Below are 15,023 nucleotides of genomic sequence, written 5' to 3'. Positions count from 1 at the left end.
TGACCTATATGAGAGTGGAGTGTTGAGATCCTTTGATAATATGGTTCAACATTTTGGGATTCCCAGATCTCAGTTTTTTAGGTATTTACAGTTGGACCACCTGCTCTGTACTATTTTTGGGAGTAGCATACACCCCCCTAAAGACACTTTGGGAGTGATGATTACTGCTTTTGGAAAAGGTCATGAGGCATCAGTGTATTACTCCCTGCTAGTTCAGAGTTTGGGGGACAGAGCTTTATCTTCTATCAAGAAATTATGGGAGAAAGATTTTAATTTGGTATTGGAGGAGGGAGTGTGGGCTAGGATTCTAAAGAACGTCAAGACTGTATCTAGAGATGCAAAGATGCGACTTGTGCAATTCAAGATTTTACATAGATTCTATTGGACCCCCTCTAGATTGTATAGGCTTGGTCTTAAAGACACACCCACCTGCTGGCATTGCCAATCGGAGGATGGAGACATGGCCCATGTTTTTTGGTGGTGTGCTGAGATCCAGGAATTTTGGTCGAAGGTTCGGAGTTTTGTGTGTGACGTGTTGGGCACTCGGATTTCGTTTTGCCTCAGACTCTGTGTTTTGTGTGATGGGGCGGTCATCGACGTAAGAGATAAATACATAAAAAATGTAGTCCTGAGCAGTGCTATGATAGGCAGACAGATTGTTTAAGGGGATGGAAGTCGGTTGGAGTGCCCTCAATTCGGGAGTAGTGCGAGGAGATGGGGAGGGTGGCAGTCTTCGAGGAGGTGTCGTGTAGAAGGCTGGGGATCTGGGATTCATTTAATGGGAAATGGGGTACTTATACTCTTTTTTCTTTTGTATTTATTTTTTATTTTTTGTGTGTGTATGTGTACTTATGTGAGACCACGGGGTTGTTCGTTTGGGGTCGGGGTGGGGTTCTTGATTGGGGAGGGGTAGTAGTGGGAGTTAAATGTTGATTCATTGTATATATGTTTTTTTCTTCTTCTTTGAATCAATAAAAATGTTAATCATAAAAAAAGGACAACAAAGTCAAGGTATTGGAGTGGCCATCACAAAGCCCTGACCTCAATCCGATAGAAATTTTGTGGGCAGAACTGAAAACCTGGAGATGAACACTCAAAACGGTGGAGATGATTGTGGACTTTAGAAGGAACACCCCAACACTGACCCCCCTCACCATTCTAAACAGCACTGTGGCAGCAGTGGAGTCATTCAGGTTCCTGGGCACTAACATCACACAGGATCTGAAGTGGGAGACCCACATTGACTCCATTGTGAAAAAGGCCCAGCAGAGGTTGTACTTCCTTCGCCAGTTCCTTCTGCCACAGGCACTGCTGATACAGTTCTACTCAGCAGTCATTGAGTCTGTCCTCTGCACTTCAATAACTGTCTGGTTTGGTTCAGCTATGAAATCGGATATCAGAAGACTACAAAGGACAGTCCGGACTGCTGAGAGGATTATTGGTTGCCCCCTGCCCCCCCTTCAAGAACTGTACACTTCCAGAGTGAGGAAAAAGACTGGAAATCACTCTGGACCCCACTCACCCTGCCCACTACCTTTTTGAACTGTTGCCTTCTGGCCGACGCTTCAGAGCTCTGAGCACCACAACCGTCAGGCACAGGAACAGATTTTTCCCTCAGGCTATCCATCTCATGAACAGTTAAAACTGCCCCATTGAGCAATAATTGTGCAATTCACCGTTTAGTCTATTTATATTTATCCAACACATCCTACCTCTTCTGCCATTACATTCTCTTGCACTGTATATAACAGATTTTTATTTAAATTTGCACTACATATGTGTATGTATATATATGTGTGTGTGTGTGTGTGTGTGTGTGTGTGTGTGTGTCTGTGTATATGTATATATATATATGTCTCTCTCTCTCTCTCTCTCTCTCTCTCTCTCTCTCTCTCTCTATATATATATATATATATATATATATATATATATATATTGTCTTATTGTGTATTCTATAAATACTTTATTTTCTATTCAATTTTTATTTTATTCAATTTTTACTTATTTTTTACAAATTTTTTATTATTATCTCTGTCTTGTTGATGTATTATATTGTTGTGCACTGGAAGCTCCTGTCACCAAGATAAATTCCTTGTATACCGAGTTAAAAAAAAATAAGTTTGGAATAATGTAAAAATTTTGCTGTCTTGGAAGGAAATTGGTACTCGAATTCATCAAATTGGCATTCAACTGATCACAAAGTATAGTTAGGACATTACTGATGTAAAAAAAAAAAAACCACCATCACTATTTGAAAAAAGTAATTTTTTATCAAATCTAGACAGGCCCCATTTCCAGAAGCCATCACTCCAACACCTTATCCTTGAGTAATCATGCTAAATCACTTTCCATAATATCAAACACTGCTGAAAGCTATTTGGTTCGTTAAATGAAGCTTAACATTGTCTTTGTGTTTGTTTTTGAGTTGCCACAGTATGCAATAGACTGGCATGTCTCAAGGTCAATATTAGGTCAAAAACGGCAAAAAAGAAACAGCTTTCTCTAGAAACTCATCAGTCAATCATTGTTTTGAGGAATGAAGGCTATACAATGCTTGAAATTGCCAAAAAACTGAAGATTTCGTACAAAGGTGTACACTACAGTCTTCAAAGCCAAAGGACAACTGGCTCTAACAAGGACAGAAAGATATGTGGAAGGCCAGATGTACAACTAAACAAGAGGATAAGTACATCAGAGTCTCTAGTTTGAGAAATAGACGCCTCACATGTCCTCAGCTGACTGCTTCATTGAATTCTCCATGTACAACAGTAAAGAGAAGACTCAGGGATGCAGGCCTTATGGGAAGAATTGCAAAGAAAAGCCACTTTTGAAACAGAAAGACAAAAAGAAAAGGTTAGAGTGGGTAAAGATACTTTTTTTTTTGTTTTGTTTTTTTGCAAAACTCGATGCAATAAACCTCACAAACTTTGGCAAATCTAGCAAAAAAAATTTCTCATAAGCACATATTTTAGCCCATTTATAGCCTGCTATCTTCTAAACGAACTTAAAATGCCCAACAAATCAATAATAAGCTACTAAACTGTCAATTGTACACAATGTAAGTTAAACTACACAAGCCGAAAGGGACAAGCAAGAACATGATTTTTTAAAATTATGTTTTAAAGTACATGACAAAGGCATGCAACTTTTGATTTGAGACAAAATTTGAGGCTGAGACAAAAGTTAGTGGGACATTTTAGTTTCACTAATATTTAAGAATTTATTATATAAATGACACTTCACAGATACTTAGAATACTTTAGAATAAAACTTTTTCTCTAAAGAGTATTATGTAAGGGACAATGTATAGTCAGTTGGTTATTATCACAAAATAAACCCAGACAGGGTGATCAGGACCCTGATGTGAAGCGGTCTCACTCTTTATTATCCAGCCTATTACAAGACTAAGTGCCAAATAAACAAATACACAGACATGAAATATTGATTTGCATTGAAATTATGTAGTTATGTGAGAAGAAATAAATTGCTGAACAGCTGCAATCCATCTTCAGTTTGAGTTTGAGTTCTGTTGATGTTTATTTTGTAATTAATGACTGATGTCTGGCTACTCATTATGCATCTTATTACAAGACTACTTGCCAAATAAATAAATAAATGCACATGAAACATTGATTGGAGTTGAAATTATTTAATTATATAACTTGTAGATATCGCACAGTGATACGAGAAGCAGGAATGATGGTTCACAATACCCGGATTAGCGGTCTGATACGTGGATGTGCGGTTGTTACTGAGCAATATCAGACCGCTAGATGGCACCATTTACAAATCAGAATAGAGTATTCCAGAGAGTCACATAATAAATTCTGATATTTCATCAAAGGATGGCCTCATACAGTACATATCCACAGAGGTCAAGGCTAAGCCCCTTATATTTATTGAACAGCCTAACAGCTTAGCAACCACACAGCAATGCCCTGGCAAACACCCTAACTTCATGGCAGAGAGTTCTGCATGAGTTTTTCTTATTGCTAATGTATTGTATTACATGAACATTAAACATGGACACTGTAATCCAAAGGTGTTACCAGAATTTAGTAGTATAGTATCAAAAGCAGCTTTTCTGCAATCCTTATGAATGCATTCTTTACACTTTACATGATGCAAACTCAGATAACATCCATATAAAAGACTCTTTTAACAGACAAGCTGTTAACTTGGGTTCCCTATCTGTCACTCACTCGACGTTGTGTCGATGTAGTGACATTAGGAGTCACTCTTGGGAGCCCCAAACACCTCTGCTTTTTTGAAAAAGGCCAATGGGAATTGGCGAGGGGAATTTGCATGCCACTCCCCCGGACATACGGGTATAAAAGGAGCTGGTATGCAACCACTCATTCAGATTTTCTCTTTGGAGCCGAGCGGTTGTATTCAGTGCACTGAATTCAATTCCCTCCAAAGACGCACCTCAAAACTGCTGGATTTATGGCGCATTTCAGCGGCTTCTCCCCCTCTGCACCTGTGGAGTGCAGAGAACGCCCCTGGGCGCTTCGGCAGAGTGAAAAAAGAGAGTATATTCTAAAAGAGTATATTTTCATTCACAAAAAGAGCAGCACACACGGAACGTCTTTTTAAAGATGCCTTTCCATTTGTGTGTTATTCCTGGTTGCGGTCATTATCTCTCCGCTTCCGTCTTACGTGTCTGGGCGCTGCCCACGCGGAGACATCGTTCGTGGATGGGTCATGTCCTCATTGCGAGGACATGACCATGGCAATGTTGTGGTCACGGCTTGCTTTCGTAAGAAAGTCCCCGCACCGGTCCTTCTACCTACGGGTTTGAGGCCAAGTCAGTTAACACTGGGGGTGATTTGGGACCACCTCAACTGGGTATCCCCCCATGGACTTCTCATTCCCCAACACGCTCGCTTGCCCTACTTGGGCACTCGGACGAGACTGCCGGCTCGTCTCAGGGCGAGTTTGACCTCTTGTTCGGAGCCCGGGAAGACGATGAGTTATAGAGCGCAGCATCGGAGAGCGGGCTCGTCCAGTCAGACGCAGAGGCTTTGGCTGGGCTTCCTCCTTCGGGAATGGTCGCCCAGTCTCAGCCCGATGCGGAAATGACAGACATACTTTCCCGGGTGGCCACGAGCGTCGGGCTAGAGTGCAACCCTCCACTCTCTCCTGAATGCTCGCGGCTCGACGATTGGTTCCTGGGCTCGGGGCGCCGCCCACGGCCACGCCCCGCCCCGGTTCCTTTCTTTCCGGAAGTGCATGGAAGCTGACAAGATCATTTGAGGCACCTTTTACTGCCCGGTCCCGGTCTTCCAGCTCCCCCGCTCTCACTACTCTCAATGGTGGAGCGGCCAGGGGGTATTCGGTGATCCCCAAGGTGGATAAGGCACAGTGCGCTTGTGTCCGCAGAGCACCGCCACCTGGCGCGGGCGCCCGAAGCTCCCGTCCAGGGCCTGTAGGTTTACATCGTCCCTGATGACTAGGGCCTATGGTGCCGCTGGACAAGCCTCCTCCGCCCTGCAAGCCATGGCTTTCCTGCAAGTACACCAAGCAAAGGCACTAAAAGAGCTGCACGAGGGTAGTTCTGACCCGGGATTGATGCAGGAACTGCGCTCTGCGTCCGACCTCGCTCTCCAGGCGACGAAGGTCATGGTGCGGTCTCTCGGGCAGGCGATGTCCACCCTGGTGGTCCAGGAGCACCACCTTTGGCTCAACTTGGTTGAGATGCGAGAGGCTGACAAGGCACGGTTCCTTGACGCCCCCATCTCCCAGGTTGGCCTGTTTGGCAACACCGTCGAGGACTTTGCCCAGCAGTTCTTAGCGGTGAAGAATGAGACAGAGGCCATACAACACATCCTGCCCCGGCGCGGCTCAAGACCCTGCACCCTGTCTGCTCGTCGCCAAGGGCGTCCTCCTGCAGCAACAACACCGGCTCCGCTTCAGCCCGGCCCTGGCGTGGAGCCCAACGCAGGAAGCAGATGCCACCCGTCTCATGGCCGGCCGCTAAGAACCCGAGGAAGGCTTCAAAGCGCCCCTGAGACGGGTGACCCAGGGGCGAGGAGACCTGCTTCTCTGAAGCTGGTGAACAGACCACTCCATCCCCCGGTGGAGGGCCGGGAGCAGAATCCTTTGTTTCATTTTTTGCCACATGCCCAAGAGGCTGCGGTACCCAAAAGTTCGACAAAGGAGTGGCGGACCCCCCGCCCCTGTGCGCCCAGATGTGGCACAAACACGCCCACACGGGGTTGGTTCCGGTGGACTACGGGGATGAGATTCCTCCTCCCCTCTCCTCGGCCAATCTTATGGTGGGTGGCAGGAGTCAGGTAAGTGCTTCGATGTCCCTGGACTCAGCACGGCCACAGGGCTCGAATCCCCTCGATGTGGCACCTCGAGCTCCACCCCGCCGTGAGGCCCAACCTGCCGGTACATCCGACGTGATCATTCCCTTGGTCCCCCTCGCCCGGAGTTTGGGCGCATGGCTCGCGCTTTCCAATCTGTCGTGATGGCTGACCCGGACCGTCCAACTCGGCTATGCGATTCAGTTCACCAGGCGCCCGCCCAGGTCCAGCGGCATCCGCTTCACATCAGTGAAGGGCGAGAACGCCGCTACCTTGCATGCAGAGATCGTGACCCTTCTGCGCAAGGGTGCGATAGAGCCTGTCCCTCCAGCCGAGATGCAGAAGGGTTCTACAGTCCTTCATCATACCGAAGAAAGGCGGTGGGTTGTGACCAATCCTGGACCTGCGAGTACTGAACCGGGTTTTGCACAGACTCCCGTTCAAGATACTGACCCAAAAACACATTCTAGCGAGTGTCCAGCATGAAGATTGGTTCGCGGCAGTAGACCTGAAGGACGTGTACTTCTACGTCTCAGTCTTACCTCGACACAGACCCTTCCTGCGGTTTGCCTTCGAAGTCCAGGCGTACCAGTACAAGGTCCTCCCCTTCGGCCTGTCCTTGTTCCCTCGCGTCTTCACGAAGGTCGCAGAGGCAGCCCTTGCCCCGCTAAGGGAAGTGGACGTCCGCATCCTCAATTATCTCGACGACTGGCTAATCCTAGCTCACTCTCAAGAGTTGCTGTGCACACACAGGGACCTCGTGCTCCGGCAAGCTCTCCCCGGTTCAGAGCATCTCTTTTCTCGGTTTGGAGTTAGACTCAGTCTCGATGACAGCACGCCACACGAACGAGCGCGCACAGTCGGTGCTGAACTGTCTGAAGGTGTTCAGATGGAGGACAACGGTTCCACTGAAACTTTTTCAGAGGCTCCTGGGTCATATGGCATCCTCAGCAGCGGCCACACCGCTCAGGTTGATGCATATGAGACCGCTTAAGCACTGGCTTCAGACTCGACTCCCGAGATGGGCATGACGCCGCGGGATACATCGCATGGCCATCACGCCGATCTGTCACCACCTCTTCAGTCCTTGGACCGACCTTGCATTTCTGCGGCAGGGGTCTCCAGGCGCATTGTGGTTATGACGGACGCCTCCAAGTTGGGCTGGGGCGCCGTATGCAACGGGCACACAGCCACCGGCTCCTGGACTGGCCTGCATCTGCATTGGCACATCAACTACCTCAAGTTGCTGGCAGTACTGCTCGCCCTGTGGAGGTTCCGGCCGTTGATCCAGGGCAAGCACGTGTTGGTCCGGACAGACAACATAGCGACAGTAGCGTACATCAACCGTCAAGGAGGTCTACGCTCCCGTTGCATGTCACAACTCGCCCGCTGTCGCTACGAGCCACTCACATCCCGGGCGACCTCAACACCGCAGCGGACGCGCCGTCACGACAGGTTACTCTCAGGGGAGAGTGGAGACTCCACCCCCAGGTGGTCCAGCTGATTTGGAGTCGATTTGGTGGAGCACAGGTAGACCTGTTTGCTTCCCGGGAATCCTCCCACTGCCCGCTTTGGTACACCCTGACTGAGGCACCCCTCGGTATAGATGCGCTGGCACACAGTTGGCCCCCCCTGGACTACACAAATACGCGTTTCCCAATTGACACCATCACGATGGCATATCAGGCTCAGGATGTGCCACCCCCTGCAGGGTTACGAGCCCACTCTACCAGGAGTGTGGCGGCCTCCTGGGCCCTGGCCAGTGGCACCTCTTTGGCAGGCATCTGCAGAGCAGTGGGCTGGGCAGCACCCAACACCTTTGCGAGGTTCTACAATCTCCGGGTTGAGCCGGTCTCGTCCCTTGTATTGGCAGGCACGAGCAGGTAAGTTCTGGGACAGCTGGCCGGGTGTACCGCTTGCGCATAGCGCCTTTCCCTCCCTTGAGGTGAAGACATGTGCTCTTGACTCCCAGTCATGTTCACAGACTGTGATCCCTGGATGACTTTCCTCCTTAGCCCTCTGGCAGTTGAGTTTGCGGAGAAACTCGCTGCCGGCCCTGTACTGAGGTAGGTGCTCCACATGTGCTGGTTCCCCGAAGGCGACCCCATGTGATATCTTCCATAAAATCATTTCCCTGTCGGTAAACTATGTCTTCCTTGGGCAGAGGCCCCTCTGCCCCCAGTCGCCATGCTTTGTAGAAACTCCTCCCACTTCGGGCAGGACCTACCATGGGACCTCTCCACATGACATACATCCGCCAAGACTCGGTAAGACCATGTGACATATTCCACTCAAAATACCCCCCCCCCCCTTTTTGGGCGGGGTGTGGTCTCCGCAGTGTCTTCCCCTTGGGAGGGACACCCCCCGACATAGACACTTATGGCTCCCAGTCGGTTAACAAATTCCACTCTTTTTGGGGAGAAAAAAAGAGGAAAAGAGGCCTTGGCTGGGCTAGACTGTCCCTATTGTTGGGCAGTCGACTTATTCCTGAAGGACCGTTCGACACTCATAAGAGCGTTGGGGGAGGTTACGTGACAGCCTGGTGTGCTGGCTACAAGGCACACAGCGGTCTGCCCGTCACGCAATGCCAGTTCACGTAACACAGTTCAGATAGTTGTGGCGTTTTGTATAGGGACCCCTAGTGTCACTACATCGACACAACGTCGAGTGAGTGACAGATAGGGAATGTCATGGTTACTTTCGTAACCTCTGTTCCCTGATGGAGGGAACGAGACGTTGTGTCCCTCTTGCCACAACGCTGAACTACCCGCTGAAATGGCCGGGACCTGGTCTCGGCTCCTCAGCACAAAACCTGAATGAGTGGTTGCATACCAGCTCCTTTTATACCCATACGTCCGGGGGAGTGGCATGCAAATTCCACTCGCCAATTCCCATTGGCCTTTTTTCAAAAAAGCAGAGGTGTTTGGGGCTCCCAAGAGTGACCCCTAGTGTCACTACATCGACACAACGTCTCGTTCCCTCCATCATGGAACAGAGGTTACGAAAGTAACCATGACATTTGGTCCTCTTTTGGTTAGAAGCTCTCAGAATACCAAAACAATATGAACATTCAGGAAGTAGCATGACCTCAGAAACCCAGAGCAGCCTGTGAGCAGGTGATGATTTCCTGTTCTAGTTCTGTTGTACACATGTGCATTCTTCCCTCTGTCTCCCAGCACAGCCATTGTACATGTTTTAAAACGTGACTAATTCCAACCTCTCATACTCAACCACAAACCAAATGACAACCCACGCCCTCCCCAGGCCCTGCACTGCATTCTTGATCTCTGAATAACCATTACACATAGTTTCTTGAGTAAACACACAATCAGCTGTGTTTAAAGTACAGAAAAATCTGTGAGAAAATGTGTGGAACTCATACGTGAAATCCACACCCATTTCAGTTTTGATGCTCAGGTGAATGGCTTGAACAGTGTTTAGTGGGTATTTGCTTTTCTTAAAGAACAACACAGGGGTTTGGAGGTTTGCTTGACAGAGTAGTGAAGATGACAGATACAGAGAGGAGCAAGCACACAAACATTTCCTCTGCGAAAGCCCTGTTAAAAAGGGGCAGGGTGTATGTGGTCAAACTGTAGAAAGAGGAAATTTAATAATGCAGATACCCAGGTCAGTCACAGTACGGCTCACACTTTCTTCCTAAGTGACTCAAGATGCTCGTATTGTGTAAATGACAATTACCACAGCAGATAGCAATGAATACTAGTCCGAAGGTACGGGGTCAAGAGTTGTAGACTCTTGTAGAACACCGAGAACATTTCACAAGAAATGTACAACAACAGTGAATATGGCAGTGCTAAATAAAAGAAACAAAGTAAGATTACAGATCAAGAAAATATTTTATTTCTTCCCCAAAAAAGAAAAAAGTCATGATTTACTCACCCTCATGTTGTTCCAAACCCATATGACTTCCTTTCTTCTGTGGAACACAAAAGGGAATGTTAGGGACTGACAGCACAGTCACCATTCATTTTCATAGTGTGTAAAAATGATGCAATGAAAGTAAATGGTGACGGAGATTAACATTCTTCTTTTGTGTTCCACACAATAAAGTCACACTAGTTTGGAACAACATGAAGGTGAGTAAATGATGACAGAAGAGTTGCTGCGCAAAGAGTGTAATGCAGGTTAGTGGAGGAAATGTGTATTAGTTATGCTAAAGACACTTTTCTGTGAGCACACAACTAGGCCACAGCCACAAACAAATGGCAATACCTATAAACTTTAAAAGAAAATTTCTCATTCTGTCTCTCTCTACTTTTCAACATTTTTACTTCTGCTCTAGCTTCCTCTTGAAATTTTCCATTGCAATACTGCAAATATTGTTGGCTCCTGTTTGATAAAATATGCATTAAATAACTTGTGATATTCCTCATTTGTAAGCCACTTTGAATAAAAGCTCAATGATTATTTCTAAATGTAGTTATGCAGGTAAAAAATGTAGGTGGTGATAATATTAGGTTGGTGTGAGTCATGTAGGAGGCAAGTCTTAAAGGTCAAGCAGCCGATGAGTCTGCTCTTCTGATGGTAATGGGAAGTTTACTGCACCAGTGAACGTGAGTTGCAGGACTTCTGGAATTCACCAATAGTGCTGCATAATAAATCATATTATAATCACGATCACGATTTCTGTCTCTCACGGTTAATTAAGCATAACCATCTGCAATACTAGTGAGCCAGCAAACAGAAATTATCAGCCAGGTAAAGTTGCAAGTTGTCATTCATTGTAGGCTGTGTCTACGAATGATAGACCAAATCACAAGCTCTTTCATCATCCATTTTCACCTCAACTGACCAGTCACACTCTCTTCAGAAGTTCATCACTGAACAATCACTGTTTCACTTTCGAGAATGCGCTGGATTACCTACTTGCCGCACTGATCTGTAATATTACACATACTCGGAACACACATAAGGATAATGATATGGTATTATAGCATTCTCAAAGTGGTTCTGTGCTCGATGCACATGAAATTAATTCCATCTCAAGCTTTGATATTGTATGTAATATACAGAACAGCTGTGCTCTGAGTTCGGATATGTTTGTGCACGTCGCAAACATGCGCTGACAGCATTATACTGTATATAAAATGCTCCAGATTTACTTCAGTTGCACATTTGCACAAAGCTGGAGCACAAAGCTGTTGTTACTGTCACCTCTGATGGTCACACACAGAAACAAAACTTAAAATAGGCCTATGGAAAACAGCTTAAACAACATAATCACACGGGAAGTGAGAACATTGCTTCCGAATGTTCCAATACCCTGACATCAGCCCCATTATGCAGAGTTACTGACAAGCTGCATCTCCCGTAAGACATTTTTGCATCAGGTCAAGCATTTTACCTTCTCCTTTGGCGTGACTGGAAGCGTGTTCTAATTCCTATTAAATAAATACAGTTTAAAATTTGTTGTGGGCCCCCTGGACCTTTGGGTCCCTAGAATCATTACCACCTTTCACCCCACTAGCTATGGCCCTGCACACTGTATATTATAGTCAGACGTCTTATATTTTGCTGGTTTACAGTATCAGCATTGCTTTTAGAACAAATTCTACAGAAAGCCACAGGGGAAAAACCATATAGAATTTCACATCACCTTCTGAGACAGTCCAACAAAGACACAGATCAGAAGTGTCTTTAAGGCATCACAAGTTCACAGATAAAGTGTGGGCACAGTTACGGCCTTTAAGTTAAATCAGATCAGTTGTTCTTAGAAGTAGCAAAACATCTGAGCCTGGTGGCATTACATAACTCTTTAGTAGCCTTTTGACACAAAATTTCAATGTCAAAACCATAAAAGAATACCAAAGAGAGAATAATTTTTCATTTATTTTTTTATATGATTTTCCCTCATTACCTTGCTGCCAGTGGATAAAATTTTTTAATTTAAACTGGTATGTCCTCTCCATATAATGAAAATATATGGTATTTGAATCAAGGTTTCAATGTGACTTGATATGTTTTCAACTCAACCATTGTGTATTTACTAAATACAAATTCATTTAAAATGATGATGATAATATATTATCAATAAACTTTACATCAATGTGCAATCCAGCTCCCATTTATAGTTATTTGTCAAAACTGCTCCAGTCTGCCCCAGATATTAGAAACAATTATATAACAGCTTAGATTGGCGCACGCGCACACACACACACAGTGGTGTTGAGCATTTATATCACTTGTCTAAGTCACAACATCGCAGCAGTTTAAAATGTCAAGTCTGTCTGTTAGAAATATTAGTGGTTGTTTAGTTTATGACCATTCATACAAACTTCCAAAACAAACTAAGAAGATAATACTAACGACTATTTTTTTTTAATTATTATTATTATTTACCATAGTCAGCTACTCTGGCAAGCTGAAAAGCGCTAACATGAATGCTAGCAAGCTACAGCTGTTAAATCTGAGAACTTAATTTTAGAATACAAACCAAATATATTTTTTCTTTTTCTTTAAAACGAGCCATTAAACGAGCTATGACACTAAAAAGGCAACAGTTCTGAAGAAACTGTAAATATTAATGGCTTTAGGAAGCTAGTCGTGAAGTAAACTAACATCTCGGATATCCTTCAAGTTATTCCTAATAATTTCAGGTGATTGACAGACTAATAAAACGACTTAAACGGCTGGCAATAGCACTCAACTTAATAACAATCTAACCAATGTTAGAAAATCGTGACAAATAGTGAATAGTCGCTTGTTTTTGCCAGTTAGCAGCGTTAGCCGCACAGATCTTTGGCGTATTTATGGATGTGAGTCAAAAACTAGTGAAGTGTCTACCTAGACACCATAATTTAACATCATATTTGTGTTCCGAACCTTCAGAATGTGCCTCTGCTGGTTTACTATATTTCCAGACAGCCCAGAGTATGTACCTCGGTATAGTGATGCATTTGGTGGTGATATTCTGGGTGGTGATGGCCTTCTCCAACTCCTCCAGCTGTCCTGTCTTCTTCAACTTCTTCACCAGACTCTTCACGGCCTTCTCACACCATTTCTCCTCCTGTCCGTTTTGCTCGCCCTTTTTCCAGCCCAAAAGTCTCTTTACAATCGGAGGCGTGAAAGGCAATATAGACATATTTAATAGATGAAACAGCTCCCAATATTTCCCTCGTATGATCAGATCAGATGGTATGGATGTATAAGGATAAGTCCTGTGTTTTTAAAGAAGAAGGGTCGATGGATCTGTTCAATGGCCAGAAAGAACTGACAGTTTGTTTTATGCCCATTAGAATCACATTGCCGGATGATGACAGATAGTTTAACACAGCATGTCTGCTGAAAGTGAACAGCACACAAATGCAGCCCCGGCGAGACCCAACGCTGTCTGGACCCGCCCCTCCTCCTCCACCACCCCGGTGAAGACTAGAGTTTTGGGCAATAAACAAGCTCATATAAAAAAAACCATATATGTAAAAATGAGATATTCTTACGTATAACTTATTAATATATATATATATATATATATACAGTACTATGCAAAAGTTTTAGGCACTTGTGAAAAATGTTGGATTTCTTCAAAAATAATGCCATAAATAGTTTTCATTTATCAGTTAACATCATACAAAGTCCAGTAAACATAAAAAAGCTAAATCAATATCTGGTGTGGCCACATTTGCCTTTAAAACAGCTCCAATTCTCCTAGGTACACCTGGACACAGTTTTTCTTGGTTGTTGGCAGATAGGATGTACCAAGCTTCTTCAAGAATTCACCACAATTCTTCTATCTATTTAGGCAATTGCTTCTGTCTCTTCATGTAATCCCAGACTGACTCCATGTTCGGGGGGGGGGGGGGGGGCTCTGTGGGAGCAATGCCATCTCTTGTATTATTCCTATTGACACACTAAAGCTGAAGATAAATAACCATCTTAAGACAAATGTTTTTGTGAAACATCTTAAGTGCCAAAACTTTTTCACAGTACTGTGTGTGTGTATATATATATATATATATATATATATATATATATATATATATATATATATATATATATATATATTCTGCTGAGACAGCAGAAATCCTGTGTGCTCTTGCATACATATTCAAGCCTGTTGCAGCTTGCCCTCTGTAAGCATATACTGGGAATGTCCCAAATCACGTCATGTCCATTCAGGAGAGCACTGTCAATTCATGCCAGCTGGAGGGAGTAAAGGGGTCCAGGGAAATCAATCTCCATCAGACACTATCCTCTGGGATACATTCATCAAGATATTCTAAAGATCACATATAAATTCTGGTCATATAATGCTGACTCAGCAACTGCCCAAAATTGGTACAAACATATGACATATTTGAGTGTAATCACCAAACATTATTTTCTGTGGTAAGCAGTATTCTTCAAATAACATAATTTCTAACAAATCAAGTAACTGTTTCTGAGTGCTTCATTAATGTTTCAATATTTATTGAGTAAAACCAAATATTTCTAAAAACTTTGGCTCATAAACAGAAGCAAATACTGCTCTGATTTATTTGTAAAGTCATGTTGGCTGCCCCATGTGAAGTGTCGACACATTCTCTTTTTTACAACCCACAATGTAAGGTCCTAAAATAGAGGACCCCTCTTAGGCTAACCCTTTGATCCCCCCAATAAAAGTGATGTAATTTCACCTTGAATGCATCCTGTGGAAATTGTTAAGGTGATTGCGGTGTTGGTATTTTGATCTGTTTGTGGGCTGTTATTTATATA

The 15,023-nt window shown here is 44.5% G+C and overlaps 1 protein-coding gene across 2 annotated transcripts in view; it reads right to left on the bottom strand.

The window, feature by feature from the left end:
• LOC127417240 (mothers against decapentaplegic homolog 3-like) overlaps positions 1–13,677 on the bottom strand; it is a 34,393-nt gene extending 20,716 nt beyond the window's left edge. Inside the window, exons 1-2 of one of the 2 annotated variants that reach the window (XM_051657113.1) lie at positions 13,211–13,337; positions 10,212–10,248 (exon numbers count right to left, since the gene is read on the bottom strand). Coding sequence is in view for 1 of the 2 variants with exons in the window: in XM_051657112.1 (XP_051513072.1) it covers positions 13,211–13,413 (203 nt within the window). In the remaining variant the exon portion in view is untranslated. Of the gene's footprint in view, positions 1–10,211; positions 10,249–13,210 lie in introns of both variants that reach the window. The other variant, XM_051657112.1, reaches the window with a different exon arrangement.
• Positions 13,678–15,023: the final 1,346 nt, after the last annotated feature.

Source organism: Myxocyprinus asiaticus, chromosome 26 (assembly GCF_019703515.2).
Source record: "Myxocyprinus asiaticus isolate MX2 ecotype Aquarium Trade chromosome 26, UBuf_Myxa_2, whole genome shotgun sequence".
Classification (NCBI taxonomy): Eukaryota; Metazoa; Chordata; class Actinopteri; order Cypriniformes; family Catostomidae; genus Myxocyprinus; species Myxocyprinus asiaticus.
This window is presented reverse-complemented; position numbering and strand designations above follow the sequence as displayed.